The 18,023-nt window shown below is 48.1% G+C and overlaps 1 protein-coding gene across 36 annotated transcripts in view; it reads left to right on the top strand.

Annotated features, from left to right (window-relative positions):
• Positions 1–18,023, top strand: part of Ralgps1 (Ral GEF with PH domain and SH3 binding motif 1) — a 236,831-nt gene that overhangs the window by 81,904 nt on the left and 136,904 nt on the right. For all 36 annotated transcript variants that reach the window (XM_087645656.1, XM_087645638.1, XM_087645637.1 and 33 more), the window contains 3 exon segments: positions 3,324–3,407; positions 11,805–11,894; positions 13,837–13,929. In XM_087645656.1, the coding sequence (XP_087501782.1) occupies positions 3,324–3,407; positions 11,805–11,894; positions 13,837–13,929 (267 nt within the window).

Below are 18,023 nucleotides of genomic sequence, written 5' to 3'. Positions count from 1 at the left end.
ATCCCTGGGGAAGATACCTGTGTCAAGTGCTCACAGAGCCTAGGCATTCCATGTTCCTATATCCTACAACAATAGAAATTCTACAGAGATAGGTATCATACCACTGGGGTATGGACAGCCTGGATCAGGGTTGGTCCTATACCGTCTCCCTTCCAGGTGTCTTCTCAGATTGTCATGGTGGAGAAATGAGAACATGGAGTCTGAACTGAACACACACTTACCCATGCATGTGCACATCCACCCTTGCCAGCATACACACCCCTGCTGCTGTTTAGTTTTGAATGCAGGGAAACACCACCAGAGATTAGACACTAAGCAGTCTAATTTCTGAACATTGTTCAAATGTGCAAGTTTTATATTTGATTAAAATCTGCAGTTTCTCAGCATTGAATGAGAAGCCTTTGCCCTGACAATCTGTAGCAGGGCAATTATTTGCCAGATGTAATTGTCGTTTCAGAGGCTTACTGCTGAATAAGCTCACCCTTCTTATATCTTTCTGAACTCTGGTCCAGCTCAGCTGTTTTGGCTCAAACGCCTCTCCATGCTGACTGATTCAATCCAGCTTCTCTTGGCTTCTGACTGAATTGCTCTGCCTAGCCTCATACTAACTTTGGCAACATGATCTAATCTTGGGCTCCTTCTCAGTCTTTGGCTTGTTCTATCTTCATGAATAGTTTGTTCTCTCTGTAACTTGTCTCTGTAAAACTGTCCTGGTAAAACTGCCATATATACACACTACCCACCATATACCATACCACCTTTTTTCCCTCTCCTTGCTCTAAAGTGGCCTTTCTTCCTGCTGTTCTTGTGTGAGTTGGGCTTATTCTATCTCTGACTCAGTCTGTCAAATCTTTCTCTGATTCATCACTTTGTCTGCCCCTCGATTAGACATCACTTTCAAACATAGCTGCTTCCTCTTAGAACCTTAACTTCTTTTTTAGGGATTAACAGTGGTATTAAGGGTGTGTCTGTATTCCAGCCAGATCATGCTGTAATGCAGAACATGTCTGTATTCCTAGAAGGTCTTTGGCTGTGATCCTTTGCCAGATTAAAGGATCATGCTTTCATGCTTCAGGATTAAAGTCCCTGTACAGTGTGCTTAATGGTGTGTGCTGCACAGTGGGAGTGAATTTCATTGAGGCAGATGAACTATGCACTGGAAACGAATTCAGGCACACATTTCAGACAAGATGCAGACGACAAGCAGGTAAACCCTACAGCACCAAGAGATACATTTAGGTGTGATTTTAAGAAGTAGAGTCATGGCGTTCATTCAGGAGAATGAGTACTTAGCCCGAGTTAAATAGGATGTGATGGTGGTTTTTATGAGGAAACCTTTGCGAAGGGCCTGTGTGTGAGGTGCTTGTGTGGGTACTGCCTGCGCATCTTGCTCCAGTGGCATCTGTCAAACACTACTCTTGGTTGATATTGTTTTTAGACTTGACTAAGTCCTGGCTCTCTGTCCTCATAGGGGTGACAGTGGCTGTTTACAGATGTGAACAGCCATGAAGAGGTGTGCCTGGGCTCTTGCTTAGTTTTCATGTATGTCCATGTCCAGCCAGGTCATTTTTCAGTCACACAGGCTACAGGCTACAGTTTGCTTATAGCTGGCTTCCCACATGCATCTGCTGGGACTCATCACTGGGTCCTGAGGTACTTACCCTGATGAGCATTTGCCTCAGACATCACTGTCCAGCTGGCAAGTTCTTTCTTTTCTTTTTTTTTTTTTTTCTGTTTCTACTCTTTCAACTCCTGACTTCCATGTTTGTTCCAGCTCACTGGCATCTGATTCTCACTGAAGATCTTAAAAGGTTCCAGGTGTATACTTTTTAAAAAGTGGCTAATATAGTGGAGGCCTGGTTGGAATCAGCAAGTCTAGGTAGAGAAAGTTTCTCCCCTACTTCTCTCAGGACACCCCACAGCACAGGCTGGGGATGCTGGGCTTTTATTTGATAGTCTTGACTCGGTCTTCTTAAAGCTTCTGGATTGTCTTGGTGGTTCCTAGTTCTTGGTTTCTTATTCGCACAGATTGCAAAAGTGAAGAAAAACTTTATTTGGAGCAAAAGTAATAGTGGATGTCAGGAAGAAACACGCTGTCAAGAGTGATGGAGGCCACATGAGTAGGGAACTCAAGATCCCTGATTAGTGTTGGGGGTCAAGAGAAGGAGTATGGTTGCTAAGGGTTATGGCATGGGTGATTCTCTGATTTGATTGGTGAACTTGAATTATGCAAACTTTCATATACTGTACATGTCATTTCCCATAATGCATCTGGTTTTAGTCATGTGTGGGCCCAGTTATGTACAGGCATGAGATGATGAATAAGAGATCCTTCCCAAAAGTTCACGCAGAGGATACGTTTGCCTTATTGTTTAGGTACACAAACAAATTCAGGTTGGATTGGGCCCTCAGCCTCATGCCTGGATATAACTGAAGTGTGATTTAATAGACTCTCTCGGTCTAATGAACATTAAATGGCAGGAGAAACTTACTCCATTGTTCTAAGAGGTGAATGCTTGTAGCTCAGTGGAGGTGGGTATTCTGGCTTGCTAACAGTTGTCTAGGTGGATTGTTCAGAGAAGGGTATGTGTACAGCTCATGCGGTGTGAGGTGTCCCGTGTGCAGTGTTAGAAGAGGGGCATGTGTACAACCCATGCCAAATAGAGTTTGAAGTGGATAAACCATACCCTGTGCTTGTGTTGACATGACCCCACACAATGGCTTCTGCTATCCAAACAGGAGCCACCTTTGCTGACAGGTAAAACTTAGCCACTTTGATTTATCAAATAATACTGCTAAGCTTTCTGGGAAATTGGTGGACACATGTTCCTGCAGTGATGGTACTTTCCTGTCCTGCCTCTATAAAATGTGGGAGGGGTAACTTCAGGAAGGAATCCCAGGTAATCCCAGAAGCATCTCTAGTTGCCTGATGGCAAAAATGAAGGATTTTGTGTGACCAGCAAAATCTGATATTCCTTAGCTAGATTTTGGTTCTAAGCTAGCTTGGATCCATGTCCAGGATGGGGTGAGTCCTGCTTATTTAAGCATTGCACCTGTCTCAGACAATTTGCACTGTAAGAAGGCTTCTTTGTCCCAGAGAAGCTGGCAGTGTGACAATAGTAAATATTTTGGCAGAGAAATCTTGGGAAATGGGGTACAGTGGTAGGGGAGAGTACTCCATGTTTTTGCCTGCTGCACTCTCACCTGTAGACCCCGCCCCTCCTCCCCATGGTGAGCTTAGGCCACTTCCATGCCCACAATCGAGGCACATGCCTTGTGGCTTTGCATCCTGACTGAATTCCTGTTGACTCTGTGTTTCACAGGAATTGGCCAGCTGCGGATGGAGTAAAAAGGAGAAACACAGTCTTGCCCCCAATGTCGTGGCCTTTACTCGGAGGTTCAACCAGGTAAGCAGTATCCCTGGAGTGTCTGTCCTCATGGCTGCCCACCGAGCTCGAAGCCCTTTAGGGTTCAATCCCAGTCTCTGGCCCTGGATCCCATCACCATTTCCTGACTGCCCACTGCTATCCAATGTGGTGCACAAAGTGAGTGGGGCTGAGTCCCCTGTGCTGCAGCCACTCCACAGGAGCTCAGCCTCACTTCTCTGCCTCCTTTCTTCTCCAGCCCCCAGGTCTGCCCTCTCTGCCATACCTCTGTCGCATATCCTGTGTTCTTGGCTCAGGACTCTTCTTCCTGTTTCACTCCAGTGTCACATGTGCAGGGAGCACACACCAAACATCTCACTACAACCATTTTGTTTTTCTCTGTGTGGTCCCCAGTTTGACTGTCTTTGGTTTGTGTGTTCTGTGGTCTCTGTGATGACTTGTCTGGCCTATTCATCCTCAAGCCTGCCATCTTGTCCATGTCAAGTTCCTGTGTAAAGGACTCTTAGCGAACACTCGTGAAACAGTGAGCGATGCCCACCTGCTGCAGTCTGCCTGGGTCCAGCCAAGCCCTGGCTTCAAGTGTGAAGAGCTGTCTCCCCGTGCAGTGCAAAGATTCAGGGTCACGGGAGCAAAGCTCAGAGGCAAATGGGCCAACTGAAGAGCCAGTGCTTCTGATTTCCCCAGAACTCCAGTGCTGGGCTTCAATAGTAAGCTCTCACAGCTCCCTTTGCACAAGCCAGACCTCCACACAGGATTCTGTGTTTTCCTCAGTGTTTTCCCCTTATTTTCTGGTTTCCAGCGAGGACAGTGACCCAAAGGTTGCATAATTGTGTGGCTGGCCCTCTGGGTCCTGGGACCCACATTCCCTTGGAGTCTTGGTTTCATCTGGGCCTTCCCTCTCGGAAATGCCTGGCCCTGAACATCACTGTTGCTCCACCTCTTTGCCTTCTGCTGCCTCCGAGTCCATCCATGGGCAGCAGGAGTCTCAGACAAGCACTGGCTTGTAGTCTGAAGATCAAGCCTAGGAGGACTTGTTTGCTTTGTTTGTTTGTTTGTTTGACGGACAGATCAGAGCCAAGCACAGCATAACTGCCTCTGTTCTGGGGGTTGGGGGGCTGCACAGTTTGTTTAACAGAGAAATGATTTCTCTTTGTACTGTAAACCTTTTCCTTTCAAACTGAGCTTACTCTTGAATAAAAAGAAAAGAAGCCCAGTGTAGTGGTGCGCACTTGGGGGGGGGGCAGAGGCAGGTGAAGAACCTCTGTGTTCAAGGCTACCCTGGTCTACAGAGCAAGTTCTAGGACAGCTGGGGCTACATGTAGAAACTCTGTCTTAAAAGCAAAACAAGGTAAAGCAAAACACACACACACACACACACACACACACACACACACACACACACAAAACAAACAAAAAAAGAGAAGATGATGATGAAGAAGAGGAGGAGGAAGAAGAGGAGGGGGAGGGAAGAAGAGGAGTAGGAAAAGCCAGATGTGTACACACTGTCAGAGGATTCATAGTTTCCTTAACAAAAATCTTTGTTTGAGAGCCAATCTAGCCCCCACCTTGGGCCAGCCATGGAGCTCACGGAGGATGGGTCCTCGGGGACTCTGTAATCTGTTTTACACAGGGGTGCCGGGTCAGCTTGGCAAAGGCAGTACAGCCCATGTGCAAACAGTTGTATTATGGCTATCCCAGACCAAGTGGTGCAGTGAGCCAGCAGTCAAGCCATGTTTTCTCAAACATTATGCTCCAGGAAATGCAGGCTCATGGAAAGCCAGCAGCTTCTGGACACAGCCTGGGAGCTCGGGCTTGAAAACTGGCCAGAGGCCAGCCTTGGCCTACTTCTGGAACTGCTGTCTTTGGATGAGCTCACTGGTCTTCTTATGGGTAGACAGACCTGAACCACATGAAGACAAGACACCTTATTAGACTCCAGATAAGAGTTAGCAGCCACCAACCTCTTCAGAGCCTCCATTTCCTCACCGGTACCGAGGAATGTCAATAGCACTGACTTTAAGGAGCTATTGTAAGGTTATCAGAGAGTGGCATCTGGCAGATAGGGGACTGCAGATGTTTCAGAGGCTGCAAGGAAAACCCAAAGGCCAGAAGGCCAGAAGGAAGCTGCTGGAGCATTTGGGATTCTGGGACCAAACCAGAAACCAAGTGGCAAGTTTCCTGCTCAGCCTGCCTGCTCCTTTGTGGGATCTGAATGCCTCAAGATTTTCTCATAAACAACAGGATGGCAGAACTTAGCCAGATCCAGCCAAGGTCTGCGATATGTCCCTGTGCCATAGAGTTTACCCTGGTCTTTTGTGTTATTGAGAGGATCGGACAGTAGCACATCTGACAGTACACATACATGCACTTGCATTTGATTTGGGGCTCAGAGCTTGTCTGACGTGTGTGCAGGGACACAGCTGGATGTGAGCCCCAGCAATGGCTTAACAGCTTTGGGATATTGAACTGGCTTCTGGCCTCTGCACTCTTCCTCAGGGACCATTCCAAGTGGGTTTTGAAGATCAACTGAGAAACTGTAGTCAACCCAGAGGAAATGATTCATTAGCTCAAAGCACTTGGTTAAAAGGAAGGTAAGGCTAAAATGAGAGGCTAAGGCTTCAGAGTGTGAGGGCTACAGTGTGTTCAAGGGGATTTGAAAACCGAGGGCTGCAGACATCCGTGGGCAGAGGGTGAGGCTGGGTAAGGTATTCTTAAGAGTGGGAAGAACTTGTCAGAAGGGCAGAATCTGGAAGTGCACGTGAGTGAAGGAGTGCTCAGGCCACCTGAGCAGAGTGGGTAGAGAGCCTATTGGTTTTAGCCATAGGCACACAGCAGGGTAGAGCACCTACGGACAGAAGAGGAGTAGGCAGTGCTGCCGCAGCAGCTCTGCAGATGGAGGGAGGCCGGCAGATCCAGTGACATCCAGCAAGCTGGTTGTGCTTTCCTTCTTTCAAGTGGGCAGCCCCGCGATGGTGCTCATGTCTGAACAGAAGGGTCCAGGATGCCAGGGAGAGCCAAAGGTGAGGAGAGGCAGGGTCTGTATGACAGAGGCCTAGAGGAGATGGGAGCTGTCATAGGGAGACACAGCTGCAGGCAGCCTAGAGGTACAGTGTGAAGCCTGAAAGAATGGAGACAAAGGGGGCATTGGGGTGGGAAGCTGACTGTTCAAGCCCAAGAGAGAGTCTCAAGCGCTGACAGCGGCCCAGGTGAGACAGCACACAACACTTAAGTATCTTCCATTCCATTTGCAGCCTGCCAGTGTGAGCATTTGAGGACATGTGGGCAGTCTCTCCATGCACACGGCTGGAAGGATTGAGGGACAAGGGGACTTCCTCAAAGAAGGGGTTAGAGTGAGTGACAAATGGCAAGAACAATTTGACTAAGAGGTGAAAGGACTGGAGGGGACTGAGCAAGAAATAGGAGAGTAGAGACTCAAAAGACTCGAGGTTTTGGGTTCAAGGTGACAACATAGGATTTTTTTTTTTTTTTTTTTTTTTGCTGATGAACAACCCTGGACAGTGAGGAAGGAGGTGACAGAAGGGACTGGGGGTGATAGTTACCGCAATCAGAGAGGAAAAGGGATGGGAGGCCATGTTCATTTGCAAAGATGTCATAGATGTTGCTGAAGGAGAAAGGTAAAATTTGGTGAGGAGGAGACAGTTACCCCTTTGTGTATGTGTGTGCATGTGGAGGCGAGAGGTTGCTCTCGGGTGCCATTCTTTGGGTGGAGTGCACCTCTTTCTTTCCCCACCTCTGAGACCAGATCTTTGACTGGCCTCAAACTCACCAAGTAGGTTCACCAGTCCTCCTTTCTCAGCTCTTCACAGCTATTCCTAGCTTTTTATGTGGGTGCTGGGGACTTGGAAGTCAGGTCCTCTTGCCTACACAGCTAACCACCAAGCCATCTCCCCAGCCCACTCTTTTTAAATCTGGGCTTTTCCTTTTCTCTCCCCGTTTGCTTTTTGTTTTGTTTATTTGTGGATGACTAACTGAATAAAGTGTTTTGTATCCACAACCATTCTTTTCTAGTCATCTGTAATACTGCTCTGGCATTTCCCAAGAGAGGTCTTGTACATCCACCCGGCCCCGAGTACTATAACATCAAAACAGTGAGTTACAGCCATGATAGTTTTATGTACTAAGTGACAGTCTGTAGATCATATTTCAGCTCATGGACACATGGTGGTTTTTCCATGTGTGTACGGCCGTTTCAACTTTCAGAAATTTAGTGTAAGCACTGGATTAACAGGCGGGAGAGGAGGAGGAGGAAGAACACATTCCAGTGTTTACCTGTGATTTAAAAAATTAGAAAGGGGACTTTCTAGAGAAATCCATAGCATCCTTAATCCCAGATGATGTCATGTCCCCTGCAATCTAATGTAAGACACCGGGCATGCCCTGTGAGACCTAGAATGAGACAGTGTGGTTCTGGCCCTGCTCCATGTCAGAGTACACACAATGAGACAGGAACAATAAAAGATGTTCAGTTGAAAGAGCAAGAAAGTGCGGTGTCTTTATGCACAGTTGACATGACTGTCTACAGAAAATTTTAAAAATAAGCCAGGGGTACAAGGCCATTCATTGCACACAAAGGGTTGCTTTTGTTGTGCTAGCAATGAAAGATTGGGATCTGAAGGTTGAAAGCACTGTTCGTAATAGCACCAGGCCCCAAACAGACTTAGGTCCTGTTTATTTTTACAAAATGTGGTTTGTATGTTGAAAGCTACAAAGCACTGATGTAAGTAATCAGAGCGGATGTTAGGAAACAGGGAGGGGCTTCATGTTCATGGATGAAAAGACTCGGTGTCACTGAGATGTCAGTTCCCACTTGACATTTACAGTAATTGCTGCCTGGACAACCCAGCAGACTCATTCCAAAGGCTGTGAGGGAGACCAGACACCTAGAATAACCAGTGTAGTGCTGGGACAACTGAAGAGTTCCGTTTGTCTGTCTGTCTCTATGTTTGTGTCTGTTGAAATGAATTTAGATACGGACTTTAAGCTTTTCAAAAAATTCACTCAAAATAGATAAGATATTCAGATGTAAACTTGTAGGAGAAGACATCGGCAAAGAATCTCTGTGCCCTTGGGTTTGATATTGAGCTATTAGAAACCAAAAGACGATCTGTGAGGCAATCAGTAAGCGGGCAGTTTGTTAAGACAAGATTTACCGTTGTGGAGAAGACATGGTTAAAAGAAGTCATGAAGACCAACACAGAGTGGGAGCTGTGTGTACCAAGCACCTGTTTAAAAAAATATGGTTTGAAGATTGAACAGCATCGGTAAGGAGGAGGGGATGCAGGCAGCAGCAAAGAGCATGAGAAGATGTTCAGGCCTTCATTCCCAGGGCACAGACTAGCCATCGCTCCCACTGCGTCTGAACACAGGGAAGCTGCAGAGGACCTGGCATGGCTTTGGAAGGGACAGAGAAGATTAGGGACCTACACACAGTGTGCAGAGGTTCTTAGTCAATTGAACAGAGTTACGTGAAGCCCTGCTCTGTGTAGGATCCAGGCGCGCGCGCGCGCACACACACACACACACACACTCACACACACACACTCATACACACACACACACACACACACACATTCTTACACTCACACACACACGGGCTGGAGGGAGCACGAGCGTACCATAGCAGTGTTCATGGCGGGTTGTTAATAGTTGTCAAAGATGAAGGATCTGAGATGTCCTTCCGCAGGGTGTGGACAGACACGTGGAATAATGTAAGAAGTAGAATGAGCTGTGGCCTTACATAGACATAGGGGGCTTGCCACTGTATACATAAGGTGAAAGCTAGTGTAGAAGGCCTGTTGCCTTCTATTTTATTTCTTTGACACTCTGGGAAAGGTAAAACGGTAGAGACTAGATCCATAGTTGTCGTCAAATGGTTGGGAAGGAGTGAGGTCTGAGTGGGTAGGCAGTGTTTGCAGCGCCAGGGATTGAATTCAGATTTGTACTTGCCAGGCAAAAGCATTGCCAGTGAGCTGCGCCTTCAGCCCAGACTTGCATGTTTAAGAGGATGGGATAATTCCATATATGGTAATGGTAGATATATGACAGTGTCTTTATGACAACCTACAGAATATTAGAGCACCAAGACCTCAACATACTGGCCCTAGAAATTTCAACTTAAAGATGGAGGGCTCCTAGAATAGATACAAGACAAAAGCGCACACTTACAAAATTGAGGTAACTTCTTTGCGGAGGGCAGAGGTTGCTGGTCCGAGTTAGCTCTGGAGTCGCACGGGACGTGTTCTGAAGCTGGAACTGTGTCGGAGAGTAAACAGTGCCCTTGGGCTGGATGAGACTTCTGAAGTAGTGCTGATGGACGTGTGCTGGCACTGGACAGCTGAGGTGTGGAGGCAGGCCCTGGAAACTGGGTTCTCTCTGTGCTGTGAGACTATAGGCAGACAAGGAAAGAGCAACACTCCATAAGCTAATGGCTTAGAGTCGTGAATAACAGTATGAATTCATGTGAGTTTCAGTTAAAGATGCAGTCAGGCGGTGGTGGTGCCTCTCATCCCTACACTTAGGAGGCAGAGGCCAGCCTGATCTACGGAGTGAGTTCCATGGTAACTAGGGCTATACAGAGAGAAACCCTGCCTCAAACACCCCCATATGTTTACACTGAGAAATATAGCCATGAATGTAGACATGAGTAATACATGTATGCACACAAAAGTTACGGCAACTACCTTCCAGCTCAGTTGTGTAGGGCTCCGCCTCCTTTGGTCTATCCCATGGCAGGCCAGAGGCGGACCTACAGTGCCTGATTCTGCACAGAGCAGGGCTTCACGCAACTCTGCTGAATCGGCTCTTGCCTAAGAACCTCTGCACACTGTGTGTTCCTAATCTGCTCTGTCCCTTCCAGAGCCACACCAGGAAACCGTGAGGTTTGTCATACAAGTCTGTTGAGTTACACATGTAAAGTATCACACTTGTGATTATGTGGTATAGGAACTGCACGTGTTAAATATAAGTTTTACAAGCTCCTGTTTGGTGCCCAGAGTAACTATTTTCAGAAACAACTGGTAAACATTTGAATCTGAACTTAATTTTGACAATTCCTTGGAAAAAATGATTCTATGGAAACCTAGGCGTGTCCTGTAGGCAGCCATGGCTAATTACACTGAGGCAGCCTTTCTGTGATTTTCCTGCTTTATGTAAACAGCCAACTGCTGATTCTCAGCATTTCGTGCTTTCTCTTTGTAAAGCAGCAGTAGTTCAGTCAGAAGAAGGTGGGTTCTTGCCTAGCAAGCTTCTTTATTAGTATCAGGCTGTCCTTCACTCTCTTTCCTTGTCAAGTAAGAGCTTCAACATCCCCCCTCCTTTCCCACCATGCTCCTGCTGTGTGTACATGCCATTTCACTGCCAAGCTGTCCTGGTCCTCCCAGACTCTATGAGAAGCACTAAGCACTTCCCAACATTCTTTGGCTGGCTGCTTTCTGTGTTTCCTTGTTGTGCCGTGAGTCAGCCTCATGTTGACAGACAACTTTCTTGTTGCCTCTAACAGACTCAAGACCCAGGATTTTTTGTTATAAGTGAGAGGCCAGCCATGAATGATGATCTACACCAAAGCTACTTCATGGCTGGCCGATGCCACAACCAGAAGACCCATACCCCCAGGCCTGGTGGAATCAGTGACAAACCGTTTTTAGAAAGTGAACTTTGAGCTGGGCAATGGTGGTCACACCTTTAATCCCATTGCTCTTGAGGCAGAGGCAGGTGCATCTCTGAGTTCAAGACCAGCCTGGTCTGCAGAGTGAGCTCCAGGGCAGTCAGGCTACACAGAGGAACCCTGTCTCGAAAAACCAAAACCAAAAGCAAAACAGACAAAAAACCAAAGTGAAGTTTGTTTCAACTATACAAATATCAGTCAATCCACCCTGGCTTGGGCTTGGCTGGGGATGTGGGTTTATGGAAGGTGTGGTAAGTAGACAGTTCCCTTTGTCTGAACATCTGTCTGTCCTTCATCCATTCGTCATTCCATCTTCTCTCCACATCTGGATTCTCCTGAGCAGAGACAAGGCCGTGTCATCTCACTGTTTTCTGAGGTGGCTGCAGAGACACTGACCTGTGTAGTGGGGCCCAGCACTGCTCTGGATGGTAAGGAGAGTGTCTGTCCCCACTGTGTTACACCAGAGGAGGCAGGGCAGGGGGACAGACCTACCTGGGATTAGGTGTCACATGGAGCTGTCTTCTTTGTGCGATTTAAGGCCATGCTCTCAAAACTGCCTGGCCTCATGGAGATCCACTGTGATGGTGGGCAAAGGGTCCTATGAGCAGCCTGGCATTTAACCATCTCTCTCTCTCTCTCTCTCTCTCTCTCTCTCTCTCTCTCTCTCTGTGTGTGTGTGTGTGTGCGCGCGCGCGTGTGCATGCGTGTGTGTGTGTCTATCTTTAACTCTACAGGTCAGTTTTTGGGTCGTACGAGAAATTCTAACAGCACAGACTTTAAAAATAAGGGCAGAAATCCTGAGCCATTTTGTGAAAATAGCCAAGGTAAGCTGTTTGTTTATTACTCGAAATATATTTCCTTAGAACTTTGGCAGACATTTTGCCTTGAACCTGCTGGTTAGGGCCACTTACCATGGGTGGGAGGCTGTGGCCTGACCTCCCTAGGCAGAGCCAGCTCTGAGATCCACCTGGCTGCTGGTGCCTTGTGTGAGCCTTAGAAACATGCCCCTTCGCATCCCATAGTTCTGTGGCCAGTCATTCGCCTTCCTTAGGCACCTGGTCTCTGCTTGTGGTCCAGTGGTTCCCTGGAATTGATCCATTGCCCTTTGGGTTTTTGCCAGTGCTGGGGGCTGGTGTATTGTAGTTAGCCCCAATGCCTTGATCTAGGCATGTCCCGCACAGTCATCTCCACAGCGTCCCCCACACCCATTCTGAGATAAGGCCTGGACCATTTGACCCTGCTTCCGCTGTTCTCATAGGCTCTGTCCATTCTTCAAGTCAGGTCCTCCTTCCCATCCTCTCTTCCCAGCTGCCTGTCAGGCTGTGTTATGCTGTGGCTCTCCTGGACCATTGTCATACTCAGCAACAGTGCCCTGCTCCCACTACCTGGTGCTTCCAAAGTCTCCTTGGCAGCATCGCTCTACCTAGTTCATAGCTTCCTTCAAGTGCACGCATGCTGTCTTTCCACCAGGATCCTAGACCAAAGCTGCCCTGGACTCAGGCCCTTCAGGGCCAAGTTCTGTGGCAGCTGCTGTGATGGAAGTCACTGTACACAAGGTATCATTCCATTTGCACAGTAGGAAGGGGCAGCAAAGAGAGGTGGTGGGTCCATGCTGAGGGCTCCAGCCAACAGAACAGGACTCTATTTGTACCCTCAGCCAAGTTGCTGTGCCCCTATTCCCAGAAGGTTAAGGGTAGCAGTCTGACTGTCAGGGACAGAGGTCACTGTCCTGGGTTCTCTGGAAACACTTGGTGCTGGTTTTGTGTTGCTTGTAGCTGGGTCAGAAGAGGATGTTGCTTCAGTCCTCATGGGGCTTCTGTTTGGAAATGAGCAATGTCTCCACCCAAGGAGCCCCAAATGACCCTCCCTAATCTCTGCTTTTTCTCTTACTGATGATTGTCATGTTGGCTGTGCACCATGTGTGTCCTGGTGCACACCTCCCTCCCAGTCTCTAAAAGAGAAAGGAACAGGTTAGTTAATGCCCTAAAGGCTTTGCCACTCTGGGAAGGGAGTCTGTGGCAGGCACTGCAAGTCAGATGCTCAACTGAAACCTCCCTGGGAGCATCTATTCTTACACACAGGAAACAATCAGAGCGTTCCAAGATGTCTAAGTAAAGCACTGGTTTTGTCTGGTCAGGGCCATGTTTCCAAGTCGGAGCGGAACTGTGGGGCCAGCCCCACAGACTTTTGACTATTTATCTTGCCTGCTGAGCTGGCCTTTGTGCAAGGTCCATGTGCAGAGTGATAGGTAACACTTCATCCACGTGCTCAGAGGACACGTGTGTCAACACAGCCTTTTGAGAACATGTTTAGGAAAGACATGGTAGAGGAAGGGCCACCTGAGGCTGAAAGTACCCAGGACAAGTAGTCAGGCATTGGAGATGAGCCTTCTGGGTAGAGAGGACAGAGTACCATCTCAGGTAGCACGGATACTGCAGTCACTGTGCTCAGTTAACTGAGGTCACTGAAATGCAGAAGGCCTGGGTCACTTGCCGGAGGCCGCACAAGTAGTGCACAAGTAGAGGGATTATATGGTACCATGTTTTCGTCACAGTCAGACAAGTCAGATTGTGGAAATTGGAGACACACCTTCTGAGGAAAGGAGCATATGTTTCCTGTGAGCCGCTACACTGTATTTTCTATGTGAGATATTTTAAGTGTAACTGAATTTCATAAATATGACAACATTTGGCAATACTCAAGCATGTTTTCGTTCTGTTGTCTATGGCAGCAAAATAATGAATTCCATATCTTTTTTCCCTCCAGAAACTTCTAGAACTCAACAACCTTCATTCTCTCATGTCTGTGGTGTCAGCATTACAAAGTGCTCCCATCTTCAGGCTGACAAAAACCTGGGCTGTAAGTTGACCTCCCTCAGTCTATCCCTTTGATTTTGACCGTCCTATTCTTGCTGAATGTCTGCATGGCTTAAACCCCAGGCTTTCTCTCACTTACTTGTGTTTGTGTGCTTTGCTAAGGGCAGGACAGTCACTGGAATTAAAGAGGCATTCTCTGGACATCCCCATAGCATCAGTGATCCCAGCCCCATTTGATTCCAGGGAATGGGGAGGGTGCTGATGTGGCTGGGCTTGGAAGCCCTTGATAGATCTTCCTGGACCTGTCGACATCATCTATACTGGCTGGGCTCAGCATGTGACTTCTGCCCTTGGCCTGGCCAGTTTTTCATCTCTGGCAAGTTTCAAATTGCCCTTGAGAAGGTCTGGGGATTGATGGCTTGCAGCTGCCATGGGTCATTGGCCATGTAGTCAGGGTTCTCTGGAGAAACCTATGACCCTCATATAGGAAAAAATTATTTCTTTCCTTTTTTCTTTTTTTTTTTTCATCCTGAGGCCTTTGGTAATTTCAACTCAGAGGTGGAGTCTGATAGTTATATAATTGAGTCTGTAGGAAAGTTTTTCTGCTGCGAAAATACTTTAAAAATATCTCAGACCTCTTTATCCTCCGTTGCTGGCCCAGGGCCTGATGTGGGGAAGTAATCGCTATTTCCATAGCGCATTAGCTTTTACCTCCTGGCTGCCTGGTCCAGAGTCTCTCACAGGGCACAGCTTGGGCCTTTCAAGACCTGTTTATGTCCCGGGGACTGACAGAACTCTATAGAATTGCTAGACATGTTTCTTCAACTCATTTCCGACTTTCTCTCTTGCCAGCCTTGGGCTGGACTCAGTTTCCTACTTGGCTGGCTCAGGCCTCTGAGATGCACAAGGATAATGCTATAGGCGATCTAAAGGGAGCCTCGCTTCTTCTAGGTACAAGGTGCCGGGCTGTGGTAGACTGAGGTGACAAGTGTCAGCCTGCAGTCTAGAAGCTGGTTTTGGTTCATACGCCATTCAGAGCTGGACCTCCTTCCTCATCTCTGCTCTGGATAGTTGACTTGGCGTAGTGGGTTTTTGTCAGTGCCTTGTGGGGCCCTAGGGGTCCTTAGTTGTCTAAGGGACTCTCTAGAGCTGAAAGAGAGAAGTGAGGGTACCAAGCAGTTGACCCGGTCTCCCCTGGAGCAACCTGTTTGCATCTGGGGTTTCTGGGCGAATCGCAGATGAGCGGTGGTTTTGGAGTCAAAGCAAATGTGGAAGCTACTGTCTCTGCAGTTGCTGCCAGCCTTGTGATTCCAAGGCCGCCTGAGCAGGGAGGCTTTTTTCAGAGTTTTTGGAGATTCTTTTTAAAATAACGTTTCCTTGGTCAAGATGCTCACTGTTTTGGTGCTGCTGGGCATCATACAGGCACCCAGAGGGCTGAGCTTCAACTCCTCGTGTGAGCATAGACCTTACCGTGGCCATGCTGTGACTTACTGTGGGCCGTGCTGTGACGTGTGGGACCTCCTGGGGGAGCCAAGAGAGTAAAGTGACAGGAGCAGCTGGGCTCTATTCAGGTCATCACAGAAGGTTGATCTACTCAGGGACAAGCAGGACCCTCAGTGAAGCTTCAGTGTACCCAGAGGGTTCTGGCTGCTCTGGGGCTGCAGATAGTGTCAGGTTGGAGTAGCTTTAGGACTGTGTGGCTTGTCAGTTATAGCTCACAGGGCTGGCCCTGCAGTGCCGTTTGTGTCTATGTTGTAATAAAAGTGAACTCCTACAGGTTCTAGAGGAGCCTGAACCAAGCTTTCACGCAGGACTGCTGTCTCTGCCACTTTGGGGCATGTGGCTGACAGACGGCAGGGAACTGTGGTTCTATCTTACCAATAATCAGGAGACCTGGGGGGATGTAGTCATCTTTCTTTTTTTTTTTTTTTTTTGGTTCTTTTTTTCGGAGCTGGGGACCGAACCCAGGGCCTTGCGCTTCCTAGGCAAGCGCTCTACCACTGAGCTAAATCCCCAACCCCATCCTTCTTTTTTTAAAAAACCTTCTTACTATGTCCAAGGGCTGCCAGCTGGGCTGCTTCCTTGGCTACAGAAGGCCACTTGCCAAGGCAGAGGGTGGGAGGACACAACATTCTAGGGAAGACAAGTGTCAGGGGAAGGAGGTTGTGCACGCTGTGTGGATTATAGCCTCAGGATTCCAAGTCATTGGGTGAGGGAGTGGTTCATTGTTAGAAAAGCTACTATCTAGCTTTGATTCAGATCTGTTCCCCTGCCACCCAGCTGCCTTGTTAATTCAAATCAGCCTTGGTACAGAGCATTGGTGAATAGTGGGTCCCAAAGCCATCCTCTTCCTCACTCAGCTGTTGTCCCCAGGCCCTGTGGAAAGGATGACCCTCTGTCACTACTTATGGTAGAGCAGCCATGTTCTCTGCCACCCTGTCTGCCTCCTCCTCCATTCTTCTATCTCTAGGACCACCCAGCACACACAGTCTGAACTACGTGTTGTCCTTAATTGTATTCTTTTGCCATTAATGTCTTTTGCCATTAATGTCTGGCGATGAGAATGGCTGTAGACACATTGCTCTTCTTTCTTGTATTCCTTGAGCTGGGACCCCTGAGACTTTATGGGCCCACAGGACAGGCAGCAGCTCAAGTGTCTGGTGCTTTCATAGTACTTGATTTGCCAAAGAAGAAACTGAGTAATGTAGTCAAAGATCTCTAAGTAGGTACCAGCACGAGTGGGACACAGCCTGGTCCTGTTGGACACTATAATCTGGCTGCCCATCATGTGGACCCCCTGTGATGGTGGAAGGCCAGTGCAGATAGGGTTATACCCACCTTAGAAAGTGAGGCTGAGAAATGTGGCTGGCCCACTGCACATGACTGGGCCACTGAGCATGTTTGCCTCTGAGTGTTGTCCTTTGGTGTGCTTTGAGACCCTGGATATCTGGGAGACCTATAAGGAAGGTGGTTGTGTCCAAGCACGGTGGGGGCGGGGGGGGCTGTTGTCTGACTAAACTCTGGGTGATCTTTAGTACTGGTTAAGTCAGACACTAGCTAGGTCAGGGTAGCCAGTGAGCCTGCCTCTGGCCAGAACTGACTGAAGCTGAGCACAGACCTGCACACAGTAGGATCTGAATACATGGTGACTGGATCCATAACATGGAGTCATGGTCAGCCTGGAAAAAGACAAGCACTGACTTATTTATTCCAGAGGTGGGGCTGCTTTGGAAGACTGCCTCCTCAAAGCCATGAAGCCTAAGCAAGAAACTAGACCAGCCAATCCTGGTTTCCTGAGCATACACCCCCTTGCGGCTCTCATTCATTCTACAGATCAGATACCTATTGAATGTGTGTTCCTTGCCAGGTCCCAGGGCTCAGGCGTTGTGCACGCAGCTTTCCTATAATCTGGGAAAGATGCATACTGCTGTTCTTGGAAGTTAGCATGTGCTTCCCTGGCTGGCACAGTGACCAAGGAATGTTGGTTGAATGTATAAATAATGAGCAAGGAGCAGAGTGACGGGTGACTGTAGCGGGTGTGGATGGAGGAGGGCAGAGCTCAGGGGAGCACTCCCACAGTGTGGCCTTTATGCCAAGACTTGGATGACAAGAGCATGGACAACTACAGAGGGTGAGGGGTGGGGATAGCTGGTACCGACATGTGTAGGGAGAAGAGCTTTGGTCACTAAGGGACCCATAGATCAGTGTGGCTGGGCTCAGCCTGGGACAGAGGGTACCTTTCTAATTGAACAGAAGGGCTTTGAACAGGAGATGGACATAATCTCGTTTTGTATTGTTTTTTTTGTGTCTTTAGTCCCTACACTAATGTATAGAGAACAAATTAGGAGAAACGGAGACCAAGACTAGAAACCAGGGGACCAGTGAGTGGGTGAGGGCAGAGTCCAGGAGCTAAGTGGGTAGAGCGGGGGGGATCAGAGAACAGAGTGATGCAAAGTTTTCTGAGGAAAGGCCTCTAGGAGTCCCTGTGGCTAGATTGTTGAGGGAGGAAGAAAAGGGAGGAAAGGGGAACCCCTTGGTTTGAACCCTAGCAGCTGGTTACCTGCCAAGATCTCTTTGTGACCTGAACAATCCTGGAAGAGGCTAGCTCATTCCTGAGAGATCTGGGCCATGGAATTT

Source organism: Rattus norvegicus, chromosome 3 (assembly GCF_021556685.1).
Source record: "Rattus norvegicus strain SHRSP/BbbUtx chromosome 3, alternate assembly SHRSP_T2T, whole genome shotgun sequence".
NCBI lineage: Eukaryota > Metazoa > Chordata > Mammalia > Rodentia > Muridae > Rattus > Rattus norvegicus.
Note: the sequence above shows the minus strand (reverse complement) of the source record. Positions and strands in the feature narration are given on the sequence as shown.